At 55.2% G+C, this 15,719-nt stretch overlaps 1 protein-coding gene across 3 annotated transcripts in view; it reads left to right on the forward strand.

Annotated features, from left to right (window-relative positions):
• The window catches only part of CDH23 (cadherin related 23), a 393,436-nt gene that overhangs the window by 309,702 nt on the left and 68,015 nt on the right, over positions 1-15,719 (forward strand). The window contains exons 30-37 of one of the 3 annotated variants that reach the window (XM_088792050.1): positions 3,520-3,655; positions 4,933-5,321; positions 6,233-6,334; positions 6,653-6,655; positions 10,458-10,607; positions 11,643-11,771; positions 12,739-12,867; positions 13,564-13,791. In XM_088792050.1, the coding sequence (XP_088648176.1) occupies positions 3,520-3,655; positions 4,933-5,321; positions 6,233-6,334; positions 6,653-6,655; positions 10,458-10,607; positions 11,643-11,771; positions 12,739-12,867; positions 13,564-13,791 (1,266 nt within the window). Of the gene's footprint in view, positions 1-3,519; positions 3,656-4,932; positions 5,322-6,232; positions 6,335-6,652; positions 6,656-10,191; positions 10,608-11,642; positions 11,772-12,738; positions 12,868-13,563; positions 13,792-15,719 lie in introns of those variants that run through there. The other 2 variants (XM_074339561.2, XM_088792049.1) reach the window with 2 other exon arrangements.

Consider the following 15,719-nt stretch of genomic DNA (forward strand, 5'->3'; position numbering starts at 1 on the left):
GCAGAGGCACGTCTGGAGTCACCATCACACGGGTGCTAGGGAGCTGGTGACTCAGCCGTGGCCCATCCTGCTGGTGTCCCCGAAGCTCTGCCCCAGAAAGAGATGGGAAAGGAAACCTGAGTCCTGATGGCTGCCCATCCAAGTGAGATCCAGGTGGAGACGGCTGAGAGGGGCAGACCCTTTGGGTTTTTATACCTCGGGGCTGCTTGGAACAATTTCAGGGCCCTCGTGACTGAGGGTGAAACACAGTTACTTGAATGTGCACGTAGGTCGTCCCACACATCCACGCTCACCTGTAGGACTGTGATTGCTTATTCACGTGACCGACACACCCAGGTCAGAGCCTGCCCTTTGTGGGGCCAACTTGAAGCTGCAGAATAACTGACATCAGCCTAGATTGGGTTGGCGCCCTGGAATTCAGGCTGCCTGACCACAGCTCTCCTGGAAGCAGGTCCACACCCTCCCAGGAGCAGGCCAGCACCTCCACTCCTGTCAGGGTCTCATCGTTGTGGCTGCAAACCGTTTTTAGCTACAAATCTATTTTTTAAAATGGTAGGCAGCACCTCACGGCACCGTGTAAAACAGATCAAAGCCAGGCTATGCCAGTCGGGTGCAGGGATGGGACATCCAGAGCCACACCTGCTTAGCCACCCTCCTTTTGCTCCTCTCCTCGGGAACCCCAAGGAATAATAAACCCTCATATAGTACTATGTCTGTGACAGGCACTTTCCTACGTGTTTCGTGTACTTGAACTCATTTAATCCTCATAACAGCTCTACGAGGTAGGCACTGTTATTATACCCATTTTATAGATGAAGAGACTGAGGCAAAAAAGGGATTGGCCAATGTGGTTAGAGCCACACAGCAGTAAAGGAGGAGCCAGGCTTCACCCCCGGCAGTCAGCTCAGGCCTGTCCTCTTAACCACTGTCCTACACTGCCTCACACAAGGCTCTTCAGAGCGTAAAGACCGTTGCTGCCTTATCCCCAAAGAGTCATTTTAAGGTGGGAATTTGGAAGCTGGCCCCTGTGGTGGGGGCTGAATGGCTTTTTTAGTACACAGTCCTCACACCCCTGAGCCCCAGGAAAGCCAGGACCTTCCTGAAGACGATGTGGGGACTCCAGCTTTTCCCTGGATTCATGTTCTCAGGGACCATCCACATTCTCCAGCTCCTGCCTCAGTGAACAGGGACAGCCCAGATGCAAAGGCCAGGGAGCACGGAGTGAAACGTTCCTCAGAGACTGGGGGCCTCATGTGCACATTGCAAGTACACACATGCTCATACGCACGTTCACACACTCATTTCCTGTTTGGTCCCTGTTAGAGGACACCACAGTGGATAGAAAGTCGAGCTGATTCTCCTCGGAGCCCAGTAGCTCAGTAGCTGAGCCCTCCTGCTCAGTAAGAAACTTGGTAAACCTGTGTGTTTCCTGTACATCTGTGTCTCTCAGGTTTGCAACCACACACTAAAAACGAGGATGAAACCAACAAGAGGAGAGTGGCATGCAGCCAGCCTCTTGGAGGGTGGGCCACACCCAGGCTCCATACCACTTCCCTCCTCTTTTTATCGCACTCAGACTGGCCCTGTTTTTTCCCCACGACCCTTGGAGTCAAGGCCATTTGGGCAAGCAGACTCAGGAAGGGGAAGGCTCACCGTTTTGAAAGATGGTTAGTTTCTGTTTACAGAAAGAGAGCTCCCGAAATGCATCCACGCATTCCCCAACACACACCCACCCCACCCAGGATCTCTCCAGCCAAGTTCTAGGGGAAGCCAAACTAAGAAGGTTCCGGCTTGTGAACAGCTGTGCTCTGGGGTGGGCACGTTAGTTTGCATAGTGGGTTCTGGGTGTCTGGACATGAAAAGCTGATGACACACTAGGGCTGCAGGAACCCCAGGAGCAGAGAAGTAGAGAAACCTTTACCCCATATGCCTTTCCTCCCTCCAGCTCTGTCATGCCACCACCCCAGAGTTCTTCACCAGTCAGGCGACCATTTCTGCTTATACCAACAGAAGCCCTTTATTTCTCTCTGGCTAATGCCCAGCTAAACCCAGAACAGAATCCAGGGCTGAGCCCAGCAGCAATGATCAATCAGAAACCAAATATTCATGTTTTCAAATGGTCTGCGCTTCGGGCCCCACCGTTCCTGCCGTGACCACGTGTGAAATCTGTGTCGTGTGTCACTCCGCTGTCCCATTTGCTCCCCCTCCACTCTGCTGGCAAGTTCTGCTGGCCCTGGTTCTGTTAGGCTGGAAGGAGGGTGTATCTCCTGTTCTGAGACCAGCATGTCCCCAGAATAGAGTGAAGAGTAGTAAGGTTGGCAGACTGGGAACCAGGAGAACCTTCCCTCTCTTTCCAGCCCTGTCAGTTACTGCGAGGCTGTGGGCAAGTCCCTCCCCATCTCTGGGCCTCTGTTCCCCGACCTGGGAAAAGAGAGAGGAGCCCTGGGCCTCTCTACAGATCCTTGAGCACCAATACTCTGTGGCCATGGCTCCCCTCCCCACGACACTGAGCCTTGCGGACACCGCCCTGGTCCTGCCCACACCGAGGCCACACACCCGTGCCCTGTGTGTGTGAGGGGTGGGGCACATGATGTGGCAAAAAGTTTACGTCTCCCCATAAGCTTCTTTTTAATGGTTTTATTTTTGTGGTGCAAGACATACATGATTATTAAAGAGAAATTAGAAAGTACACATAAGCAGTGTTGAAAATTATGCAGAATTCCACAATTCAGAATTAGCCACTGTCTGGGTGCTGGTGCCCAGAAGCAAATCCTGACACCAGGATGAGTGTGAAAGTGGTTAATAGGAAGTGTCCTCAGGAAAAGCTGAAAGGGGCGTGGGACCAGAAAGGAAAGGCAGCTAGCAAAGTAGCGCAGAGGGAACTTTGGCTCGGTCCCATAGGGAGCTCTGGAGAGAGTCACGTCAGTTGCCCCAGTCAGGCCCAGGAAGCCACCATACTTATGCTGTGCACCCATCAGTCAGGGTTTAAGGGCTACCCCAGAGGACATAGCTCCCAGGCCCTTCCAGCTGTGTGGGAATGTGGGTTCCAGCAGCCCGAGTGGGTGCTCACCGTGGCAGTGGGAACACCCAGAGAAGGTGCTTGAAAATAAATCGAGAGGGGTCTGAGAACCGACATTCTCTGCTACAACCATAATTCACATTTTTATGTCCATTCTCCCAGACCCATTTTGGTATTTGAATGGGGTCACTTGAAACCTTTTCCAGCAGTTTTGCCGGCCTGGGTCATTTTGTCTTCTTAACAACCCTAGGAGTGACATGGGGCATGAATTATTATATCGCTAGTACTGTTTCATAACTAAGAAACTCGATGGCTCAGAAGATTCACTGGTGAGTCATAGGTTCCCACGGGGTTAGTAGCAGAGCCACGAGTAAGGTAAGGTCCGTTCTTGAACAAGTACTCTTAAACACAGTACATGCCAGGTACTGTGCAAGGTGGGAGGACACAGTGGCCAACCAGACAGTCCCACTGACCTTGTGCCCCTGGCCCGGCTCCCACAGGTAATAGTGTACGTGGAGGACGTCAACGACGAGGCCCCTGTCTTCACGCAGCAACAGTACAGCCGCCTGGCCCTTCGAGAGACCGCCGGCATCGGGACATCCGTCCTTGTAGTACGCGCCACAGACCGAGACACTGGTGAGGCCGCAGGGGGAGCCAGGGAGCCCCGTTCCCTGGAGTGATCCTCCCCTACTTACCCCGTCATTCTTTGGATTCCTCAGGCTCCCCCATTCAGTGGCTTCCAGGCCAGGGAGGAGCTCCTGGGACAGTCCTAGGAAGGCCGGGGTCCAGGGGAGTTGTCCCCCTCTCCAGATTGAGAGTGGAGAGGTCACAAGCTCGGGGAGTCCAGCTCTGTCATCACAGGACCCTGCCGCTCCCCGCTAGCCTTTGGCTAGAGCTGGGCAGGGCTGGGAGAGGTGGAGGATTTGTCACAAAGGCCCCTGGAGTGGCTCCCCGAGCTGCTCCTGCTCCCCAGGTCCTGTCCTTCCTTCGTGTCCACTGGTCTGTGACTCCCAGCCCAGCCCCACCCCGGTCAGCATCCCCACGTTGCTTGGGGCCCGGAGTGGGGTGGAGGCAGAAACTGGTCTGAACACTGTCAGGTGGATTGCTATCCCTTACGTGGCACATTTATATCGTTCAGGTCACATATGTCACTGTGGCCCAGTGGTTCATGACCTCTTCCGGGTCAGGAATCCCTTTGCACAAGGAGTAAAAGCTATTGATCCCTCCCCAGAAAAATGCACATCCATTCAGAGTGCCCCTCAAAGTCTGTGGACTTCAGCCAGGAATCCCACCTCTCGCTCCTGGATGAAGGGTGTCTTCCAGGGATTTGGGTGGAGGAGTCGGGGGAACAGGGGAAGGAATCCCTGTAGCTAGAACTCTTCCGCTGGAGGGACCCAGTGAAGGCTTGGCCACCTCTAAAGATACTGCCCCTGGTGACTTAGCACTTTCTAGATCAGTGCCCCCACTACAAGAGATCCCAAATTTCCCTACCCTCTCTTTTTCCAAATACACAAGGGAGGTGCTTGAACTTAAATTTTGAAGCTCCAAAAGCAAACTAAACCCCTCCGGCATCTCTGTCGTGCCCAGACCAGGCCCCAGAGGGGGTCTGCCCTGTGTGCTGGGCCTTGCCATCCACATAGAGCTTGCCCATGTCCTCTGCCACATGCCTTGGGACAATCGGCCCACAGGTGGGGGGTGGAACACTCTGGGTAGGCCAGCCAAGGCCCCTCCCCCTGTCCCTCAGCGGTAGGGGTGCTGTGGGCAGCTTGGGAAGCCCCAGGGCAACCCCACCCCCATCTGTGCCTGTATTACATTGGTGCAAAAGTAATTGCGGTTTCAAAGGTTTTAAAAAGTGCAAAACACCGCAATTACTTTTGCACCAACCTCATACAACCTCTCGCCTCCTCCTGCAGGGCCCGGCGGCCTGGTGACCTACCGCATCTTGTCAGGCGCGGAGGGGAAGTTCGAGATTGATGAGAGCACGGGGCTGATCACCACCGTGGACTACCTGGACTATGAGACCAAGACCAGCTACCTGATGAACGTGTCTGCCACCGACCAGGCACCCCCCTTCAACCAGGGCTTCTGCAGTGTCTACGTCACTTTGCTCAATGAGCTGGATGAGCCCGTGCAGTTCTCCAACGCCTCCTACGAGGCGGCCATCTTGGAGAACCTGGCCCTGGGAACCGAGATCGTGCGGGTCCAGGCCTACTCCCCTGACAACATCAACCAGATCACCTATCGCTTTGACGCCTACACCAGCGCCCAGGCCAAAGCCCTCTTCAAGATAGATGCCATCACGGTGAGGGAGGCTGGGGGCAGGCACAGCAAAGGCTCTCCCTGGGAGCAGGGACCTCAAGCCTTTTAAAGCTAACCAACGGTTACTGAGCTCCTCCTTCTATGTGCACGGCACTCTTTTCTGTCGTAAAGTATCTTTGAGATAAACGTCTCTGTGATACATCCCTTTGACTATTTAGGGATAAGATAAAGTGTATGCATAGGCAACCTGGTATCCTTCTTGTTACTAGTAGACAATGAAAGCTGTGCAAACCTCATGTTTCCCTTTTTGCCGTGGCTGTTAGGAAGCTCAGATGTAAATTTTGTGCTTTGTTGCAAGAGCTAGTTTTAACTAGGTGTCTAGTGCAGCTGGCTCTTATCTACTGCCTGGATCTTACTCTTTCATCTTTGCTTTAGTGTGTGTTTTTTTAATCCGCATCCCTTTATTAAAAATAGGCAAAGTAATAATCACTACCATGTGCCAGACCTTGTCCTAGGGCACCTTGGGAACGCAAAGATGACAAGACCCTTCCCAGGCCTCCAAGAGTTCTAAGGCCAGGAGTAGAAGTGAGAATAATCAAGGATGCAAATCAGAGCATCACAAGGGAAGATGTAAAAAGAACAGCGATAGAGGTATAGTGGAGTTCTTCTGGGGCCCAAATAAGAGAGTGCTCGTACCTGGCCAGGGAAGCAGGAACCCTACATGAAAGAGGTGAGGTCTCAGTGGGAATGAGAGAAGTAGGATTTTAAGCTACAGAGCTTCATGGAGAAGTTATGCCAGGCAGAGGGCACGCCGTGGAGGTGGGACCGTGGGCAGAATGTCCAGGATTAGTAAGGAGTCTGGTTTGGCTGGAGCATGGGACTGCTTGGGGGCAGTGCGGGCTCTGCCTGGTGGGTACAGTGTTGTCACTCGACCATCTGGCCTCCATCCTGCAGGGTGTGATCACAGTGAAAGGCCTGGTCGACCGGGAGAAGTGTGACTTCCATACTTTGACGGTGGTGGCAGACGACGGTGGCTCCAAAGTGGATTCCACTGTGGTGAGTTGAGCCCCCCATTGGTGTAGCCTGTCACCGCCCCAAGTCACCCCAAAACCCACATGTTCACCAGCCACGCAACATGCAGGCCAGGCAGTGGGCAAGGGTTTCGGTAGCCCAGCGGCGGTGCTGTGCTTGGTGATGCCATGCCTCTCGGGTGACTGGGCTGGGATGAGCTGTCAGACAGGCGGGGTGCAGGGGCATCCTTCACAGACCCTGCTTGGAGTGTGGGGCGGTGGGCTGGAAAAGCTGCCGTCTGCTGACTGCCTGCATCTTTGCCTTTTCTCTCCCTTCGCCTCCTCCTGCCGTCTCTGCCTACAGAAGGTGAGTAGCCTGTGATCTGGGGATCCCCCCAGGGCTGGCTCGGGCCCTGTGTGGTGCTGGACCTTCCTGCCTCCCCTGGAGAGAGGACTCGTGGACAGGCCTGCAGCAGATCCCTGCTCAGACCCTTCACAACCATCCCAGTTCATCCACTCTCACTGTGTCCAGGCCCCTCTCGGACACATTCCCTGTGTCCAGCTCTGCCGTCTCTGCCCTCCGTGTCCTGCTGGGCCCTCATGGGATCCTGGGGTGGGGGGGTGCTAGCAAGGAGTAGGTGGAATACACAGTGAAAGGAACACTGAGGCCTCGTCCCAGCTCTACCCCTCACCAGCTGTGTAACACAGGCAAGTTTCTCAACCTCTCTGTGCTTCCTTTCCTTGGGTCTAAAATGAGGGTCATGCCAGCAGCCCTGCCCCCTTCCGAGGATGTGATGAAGAGGGCAGGAGATGGTGGATGTGAAGCCCTCTGTAAACTAGTCTTGGAGAAGGGAGTTATAGGAGTGACGTCTATAAAGGGACTGCCACCCTCTCTTGGGGTTGGTGTAGCAATATTTTACGAGTGTACGTAAGGTGGCACACACAGCGCCAGGGCCTGGGGAGTGCTGGGCAAGGGCAGCCATGGTCAGGGTGCGAGTCAGTCCCCCGGGACTCTGAATGAAGGCAGCGGAGACCATGTGCTGGGAGCGCTTCAGGGAGGGAGACTCCTGGGGTCAGAGGTGTCTGGTAAGGTTCCTAGGGTGGTGGGAGAGATGGGAGAGGCAGGCAGGTGAGCTCAGGCTGGGTGTTGAGCTAGGCATGGGCCCCAAGGGAGGAGAGGTCCGTGGGGTGGCACCCTGCAGTGATAATAAGAACAGTTAGTGATTGATTCTGCTTGGGCAGCGGCCAGTCCGCTCTGAGGCTGTCTGTAGACCATGTGGGGTGTCAGCTCATCATCAGCCTTGATCGCAGCCACATTTTCACTGCCCACCGGGTCCCTATCACATCAGTAAAGGGATAGAAGCCAACTGAGTATGCAGTCTGGGAGCCAAACGCAGCTGCTTGGGGTCCTTTGTCCCATGGCTCCCAGGAAAGGCCTGGCTCCAGAGGCCCTGGTTGTGGCTTGGCCATGTGCCAACGCCCCCTCCATCCACAGGTCCAGCCTATGGGTGAGTGAGGCAATGAGCAGCACTGTGCCCACATAGCTCCCCTCAGTCCCCAGGGGTCCCAGAGGGCAGTCAGTGAACAGAGCCCCAGTGGTGGGCGGTGGGCAGGTGTCCTGTGTCCTGCAACTCCTAGCCTTCCCAGCCAGAGGAGCTAAGACTCAAAGAGGTTACATGGGGCCTCTCCCTGGAGCTCAGCAGCCTCATCTACAAAACGGGCCAGATGCCGTCACCCTTGTCGGCCTGAGGAGGCCTGGAGCTGAGGACAGGTGGAAAGTGATGAGCAGCTGGGATGTTCCCAAGCTGCCAAAACCCTTTCGTGGACCAGACCACCCACTTCCTCTGCAGGGGCTGGCAAGGGCATCTCCGAGCACACACCTGCACAGGCCCCTGTATTTCCAGGAAGCAGGACCCCCACCCTTTTGCTCTGCCCTGGCTTCCTCTCAGAGGCTCCTGGGGCCACTGCCCCCAGATACACCAGCCCTGTTAGCCCCAAACTTGTTAGCAGTGCTAGGGTGGAGGCAGGCTGAGGGACCTTTAAGAGGTGCTACCATTTCCTCTCGTGAGGCCGGAACCCCAAACCACAGCTCACCTACACCTGACTCCTCCCAGTCCCTGAGAGGGGTGGAGAGGCAGCAGGAAGGGGCAGGCTGGGAGGGGGTAGCTCTGCTGTAAAAGCTCTTGAGTGTAACACCCTCAGGCCCTGAAGGGATGGGGCAGGGAGATTTGGACCAAGAGGACCTGAGTGAGAACACAGACCCATGTCTGATTCCCATTGATCTTGGCACTTACCCTCCCTCCTCATCCACTGACGCTGACTCCTGCTACTGAGAGAAACTCACAAACATCATCATGGTCATTACAGTGGTAATCATAGAGGGAGCACCTACGATGGGCCAGGCTCTGGGCTGGGCTCCGGGTACGACAGGAAAGCAAAATGAGACATAGCCCCTGCCTATGCAAGCGTAAGATATAGTGAGGGAAAGACACGGATCAAATTAGCACAGCAAACGTGTGCCGTGCGCGAGAGAGAGACAGTCTACAATAAGTTGTCAGGAAAATCGAGGAGGGCTTCCCTGAGGAAGTGACTCAAGCTGAGATCCCCAGAAAGCATAGCAGTTTACACAGCCAAGAACTAAGAGCATTTCAGGCAGAGGAAACAACATATGCAAAGGCCCTGTAGTGGGAGGGAAGCACGAGAAGCCCAAACAAAGCCTTGACCCAAGTGGGAGAGTTTGGGAGGGGTCAGAGCACCGGGGTCTTGTTTGTTTCTGCCCTGGGAACAGCGTGGTAGGTATTATTATGCCCATTTCACAGGTGAGCGTACTGGGGCTCCAGGACTTCACAGAACTCCCTGACAAAACTTCATGGTGGATGCAGTCTTGGCAAGCAAAATCACACCCCTCTGCCAGGCAGAAAACAGGACAGGGACCACCACGCATCACCCCTTAATTTTTGGTTTGCTCGTTTATACCCCCCAGTATCCCAGTGCTATAGGTGTTCTTGTTCCTACTTTCAGCTGAGAAAATGGGAAATCAGAGAAGTTGAGTACTTTCTAAAATTGCACAGCTAGTAAGTGGTGGAGTTGGTCCTGCTGTGAAGCCTGGGCTTGTTGCCTTGTGGTGTTAAAGCTGCCTAAAGTAGGGGAGCGTGGCTAAGCCCGAGAAGAGGAAAAACCTGATTAGGAGGGAGGATGAAATGAATCCTTCCTATGGGGTTCTGTAGGAGGCAGGCAGGCCCGGGACCCGGGACCCCAGGCCAGGGAAGGAGAAGATGGGGTCTGGCCTGGAGAGGAAGCCTGGCCTGGGATCCCTAAAACTTGCGCCTCCTCCTACCCACCTCAAACCCCTCATCAGTGAACCTAAGGGGCACCTGTGTTTCCGGCCTTATGGCTTGTGGTCACCCATGCACTGGAGGCTGCACTCACAGCAAAGCCTTCCCTCTGGCTTACTATCCAGACCCTGCAGGAGAAGCCTGAGCTATAGACACCAAACAATATGCTCTTTGCTTGCAACGTGCATGTTCCTGGTTTTTATCTGACCTTTGGAAATTCCCCTGTGTGCCTTCCCCATCTGCCCTCTTCCCATAGAGACCACCAAGCTACCCTGTGGCCCTCCTCCTCCTGAGCCCTGTTTCCTTCCTCTGATCCAGAGGTGCAAAGGAAGAGGCCTTCAGGCCTTATCTGGCCGCCAGATGTGTGGTAGCCAGCCTGCACATGATTTTTTTTCTTTAATTTTTATTAATCACCATGTAATTCCACATAAAAATCTGGATTCCTAGTTCCACTTGAAAAACAGGAAGCTATTCCAGTGCCAAGCTGGCATTCCCTCATGGATTTGGAGCTACGTAGCCTCATCCCCTTTGCTAGGGCCCATGCCTTCCGGGTCTCGCAGGCCCTCCACCTCTGAGTTCCCCCAGGCCCTTTCCCTGGCTGTCCCAGCCCCAGCATTTGAATGTGTGCAGCCTTCCCCAACCAGACTCCTAGAAGAAATGTACTCGGGGCCTCTGTAAAGTCAGGATTGGGCTAGGCGGACTGTGACAGCTCGCCGAGGTTCCAGAGCCCGTCACAGGCCTGGTCCCTGATGGACACACGGTTCGACTCCAGTGTTTGGGTTTGGGGAGGAGAAGGAGGCACTAGGTGTCTGGCCACGTTCACCCTTTCCCCAGGTCTACATCACCGTGCTGGATGAAAATGACAACAGCCCCCGGTTTGACCCCACCTCCGACTCGATGGTCAGCGTGCCTGAGGACTGCCCTGTAGGCCAGCGCGTGGCCACCGTGAAGGCCCACGACCCAGATGCCGGCAGCAACGGGCAGGTGGGCCTCCAGTGAATCTGCCCTGTCAGTAGGGGGCTCATCTAAGCAACCCCATCACCGAGCAGGAGGAAGGAGCCATCCAGGCTCTGTCCAGTCCCAAGCAGGACCACTCTGCCCTCCCCCGTCTGTGGTCAGGGAAGGAAGGGAAAGCTGGGCAGGTAGGTGGCCCTGCCTGGGATGAATGAACATGGACCCCGAAGGCCAGCCACAGCTCACCCCCCACAGCCAGCTGCAAGCCGTGCGGGTTCAGCTTTCCCAGTGACTTCATCACCTTCATGCACAAACTGTATAGCATCTCGCCCTGTGTGCCAGCCCTGGGGCCAGCCCTCCCCACGCGGCCCCAGGTCCCAGAGAAGACAAGCTGCCCTCCCTCCTGTTTCTCAGGCCCTCGTCCCATGCTCCCCGTGCTCCAGGTCTGGGTCCCCCCAGGACACAAGAAGGGGTGACAGAGCACTTCAGTCTTCACACTGCTTTGATCTGCCCCGTGAATTGGGGGGCATCCTTTAAAAGGACTAGCACACCTCTGGGGGACCGAGAGATAGTGGTTTTGGGGCCAGAAGCATGTGGGCTCCAATCCTCATTCCCTCGGGCACTTGTAAGCTGTGTGACCAGTTTACCTGTCCCAGGGAGCTGTCCTCGAGGCTGTGAACTTCATCACCTTTATGCAGAGCGCTCCCTGTGACAGGGCCAAAGAGAATCCGTGTCACACCAGGGCCTGTGCCTGCTCCTCACGGGCTCCAGAGGCGTCCGTACTTCCCGCCCGGCCCTGGGAAATGTCAGTGCTGTGGGACTCAGCAGCCTTCTGGCCTCTAGGCCCGGGTGCTGACACCCCGCCCAGGAACCTGCCGGGACCCCACTCCTCCTCAATGGGCCTGCTCCCCCCATTGAGGGACAGAAGCTCTTCTGCATAACACGTTCTCTTCTCCAATGCCCAGCGGAGCAGAGGGCCCAGCTGGGCAGGGGAGTGCCCCTTGGCCTGACCTGGCCACCTGTCCTCCCTGCTTCCTCCCCCTCAGACTCTCTCCTCCCTGACAGGTGGTTTTCTCCCTGGCCTCGGGCAACATCGCGGGGGCCTTTGAGATCGTCACCACCAATGACTCCATTGGTGAACTGTTTGTGGCCAGGCCCCTGGACAGAGAAGAGCTGGACCACTATATCCTCAAGGTGAGCACCGGCCCCCTCGGGGGGGGGGGGCGTCCAGAAAAGCACGTGGCCTATCAGCGTACCCTGGTGCTCACCTTACCTCCTTGTCACCAAATGCTGTGGGGCAGGCCCAGAACATGCATGAAGCTGACCCGGGAGAAGGCATCCTGGGAGGAGGCTCTAGAGCCAGAGGAGGCAGCAGCAGAGGTGCCTGTCCCTGCTGGGAGAGCCAGGAGACAAAGCCTGGTGGAGCCCTGACTGCTCCGCAAATGCAGTTGTTTACTCTGTCTAGGCCTCAGTTTCCCCTCTTGTGCAGTGGGCAGAAATCCGCCTGCCTGGCCTGCCTCTGCTGAGGTGAGAAATAAGTGCAAGGTGAGGAGTCAGGAAGGTCCACAGTCTTACTGAATTGCTGCGGCTGGCATATTTACAGAAGGGTCTCTGGGGACCCCAGGACTGTGCTTCCGCAGGGGCCTGAATCCCTAGAGTACGCCTGCTGCCCTGCAGGCAGCCGGGAAGCATGGAGGCTCCCAGGGACAGACTCAAGCTGTGATGAGAGCTCCGGCTCATTGCTGAAGATTCTTTGAGGCCCTTTCTCTGTCTGCCAGAGTTCAGATCTGCATGAAACAAGGGGCCTTTGACGCTAAAGGCATAAGGCCTGGGTCTGGTTGCAGGCCCAGGGGCACGGTCAGGGGCTGGCACAGCCTAGAACACAGTCGGGTAGGATCAGGAGGTGAAGATTGGGCACAGAGGGTCACATCGCAAATGAGGGTCCCAGGTCAGACAAGAACTGGGCAAGCGTTTGCAGCATGGGGCAGAAGGCAAAAGCCTTGGGGAAAGCCCAGAGCTGGCAAGGCCCCTGGGGGCAGGAATGGGCCAGCGAGTCTCTGCCCTCCCTCTCCTCCTCCCCAGCAGACAGCCCTGTTAGACTCCAGTTTCCTGACCTTCCCCTGCCCTTCAGCCCTGACTCTGGTCATCCCCCTCCTTACAGATTGTGGCATCTGACCGTGGCACCCCTCCACGGAAGAAGGACCATATCCTACAAGTGACCATCCTGGACGTCAATGACAACCCCCCAGTAATCGAGAGCCCCTTTGGATACAATGTCAGCGTGAACGAGGTGAGGGCAGCTCCAGTGGCCGTACAGCTGGACATCCATGGTGGACAGTGGGCCCGAGCCGACCACGCGGCACCCATTTAAATGTCCGCCTGGCCCATTCATCCCTCAGGGTGGTCACAATGGCTTACTCATTCATAATTCTAACACTAACACCTAGGCCAGGTCCCGGAATGCAGTATCATTTTGTGGTAGGGGTGAGGAGATGAGAGGGAAAGAGATAGTGGCTTTTCACCACCAACAGGGAACTGAGGTTTACCCTGGGAGAGCTGTTTTAAATGAAACAACGCATTACTCCTTCGGTCCTAAAATTGAGCCCCTCCAGGAGAATCTTTGCCCCAGCTTTGCCGGATACCATGCCAGGTTGGACATTCATGAAGACAGGAGGGCGTAGGGACCTAGAGACCAGCTCTCAGGCCTGCCCCCTGTGATACAGACCCTGGCTCTGCCACTGACTGGCTGTGTGACTTGCAAACATTCTGTTTTCTCATCTGTACGTGGAGATGACACCAGGACCTAACTCGCTGGGTTGTAGGAGGGAGTTGGCCCCTACACATAGTAGGTGTCCACAGAACGTTCTCCGCCATCATCTTCATCCTTCTCATGGCTGCAGGGTAGATAGCAAAGCTTCCCGGAGGTCTAGGTACTAGACTTTGCGCCACTGAATCTGCAATGACCTCTTTCCTGCTCTCCCTGCAGAACGTGGGCGGGGGCACCGTGGTGGTCCAGGTGAGAGCCACCGACCGTGACATTGGGATCAACAGTGTCCTGTCCTACTACATCACCGAGGGCAACCAGGACATGACCTTCCGCATGGACCGTATCAGTGGTGAGATCACCACACGGCCTGCCCCGCCCGACCGCGAGCACCAGAGCTTCTACCACCTGGTGGTGACTGTGGAGGATGAGGGCACCCCCACGCTGTCGGTGAGCATTGCTGGTGGCCAAGGGGCGGGGAGGCAGGGAGAGGGGAAGCTCCACCTTCCGTGTGAGGGGAGCAAGATGGGAGGAATGGAGTGCTGTGCTGTGGGTGAACCGTTGACAGCTCCTTCATCTTGCCTTTAGCCCGACGGCCTATGAGTACTGACATGGGCAAAGCTAGGGTGCTAGTTCACCTGTGTCTGCAGCCACTCAGAGCCTCCAGTCCTCTTTGCCCACACGGAGCAGCTCTGTGTGATGGTATAGATTGAGCCTGTACCTCGGGGCCTGGCCAGCCCCCACTCCACTTGCCAAGCTCTGTGCCTGTGGGGCCACACTCACCCAGATGGTGGTGCTTCTATGACAAGTAGGAAAAGGTGTCCTCTGGCCTCTCCCCCTACCTCGTGTTGGTATGATATGATACACCATCACAGTGTGTCAGGGTTGGAAGGGGACAGTGTCTGTGGTCTGGTCTAATGCTGAATGGGAGGGGACGCTACCCAAGGCAATGATCAGGGTTTGCAAGGTTGAAGAAGGAGATGGGGGACTTCAGGGCTGGATGGCAAGACAGTCTGGGGGCCATGAGCTGGAGTGGAAGCAGTTTGCAAACTGAGAGGAGAAGATTTGAAACCAGGTGTACTGTGAGCTGGTCACATGGCTGCAAACAACTCAGAACCTCTCAGAATATCAATTTTGTCATCTGCGAAAGGGAGGTGATGTCTCCTTCCTAGGTGTTTTTGGGGGAATTGAATTAGCTCATGTCTGGGAAAGTGCTTGGTAAGCCAGGAGGAGGACGACGGTGTGAGCTATCTATCACCACAATAATGCTACCTTACGAACCAAACCAAACAGAGAAGCATAAAACAACCATTGATTCCACTCTGATTCTGCAAGCTTGCTGTTGAGACCTGGCTTAGCTGGGCGGTTCTTCTGCTCTCGGCTGGGCTCCCGCATGTGTTGAGGGGGCAGCTGTGTGAGGATTGGATGGCTGTGTTTCTGGGGGTCAGCTGACGATCAGCTGGGTGACAGGGCAAAGGAGCCACCTCTCTCTCTTCTTCCAGAAGGCTAACCTGTCTTGTTCACGTGGAGCTAGAAAGGGTCCAGGATAGACAGCAGAGCATGCAAGGGCTTTTGAGGTCCAAGCTCGGAACTGGAACAGGTTACTTGTGCCACATTCTGTTGGCCAGAGGAATCACAAGGCCAGCCTAAGTTCAAGATGTGGGGAAATAAACTCTATCTTTGAAGGAATGAGCTACAAAGTCACACTGCAAAGAGTGTAGATACAGAGAGGTATAAAGGATTTGGGATATTTTTATAATCTGTCCACCCTAGGGACCCTGATTGTAAATGAAGCCTCAGCTCTGTCCCTCTGCCCTCAAAAGTTGGCAATGTTAGACCCCTTCACTGTGGACTGTGGGGTCGGAGCAGGTGTGGGCTGGCCTCTTTATCTGGAGTATCTTGGGGAAGGGTGGTGGAAGGGGCCCAAACCTAGGAAACCACGTTGTGAGGAGCCCAGGAAATGGAACTGGCTCTGGGCACCCCACAGGCATCCACAACCATGGCTGCCCAGTGTCACCCCCAATCCCTTCAGCCATTCACACCCAGTGGGCCAAACAGAGGCACGTTTACAGGACACATATAACTAATCAAGGTGGGGAGGGGGACGGGGAAGATATAATTTACTGTGGTGACATTAAGGGACTCGGTTTTGACATAATGACTCCCTAACTGCACCTGTCTTCAGGTTGAATAATCTGCTTGGTCATCTCTCCAATAAGAAGATGTGTTTGGCTACGAGTAACAGAAACTTAACTATGGAGTCGTAAATAAATCAGAATGCCTTTTTCTCACATAACAGAAATTATGGAGAGAATTACAAGTCGATTTTGTGCTCAATGGTGTCAGAGCTAAAGCATCTTGGCTTTTCCCTCAGCGAT

This window comes from Rhinolophus sinicus, chromosome 15 (genome assembly GCF_057876585.1).
Source record: "Rhinolophus sinicus isolate RSI-liver-muscle chromosome 15, RSI-T2T, whole genome shotgun sequence".
Lineage (NCBI taxonomy): Eukaryota > Metazoa > Chordata > Mammalia > Chiroptera > Rhinolophidae > Rhinolophus > Rhinolophus sinicus.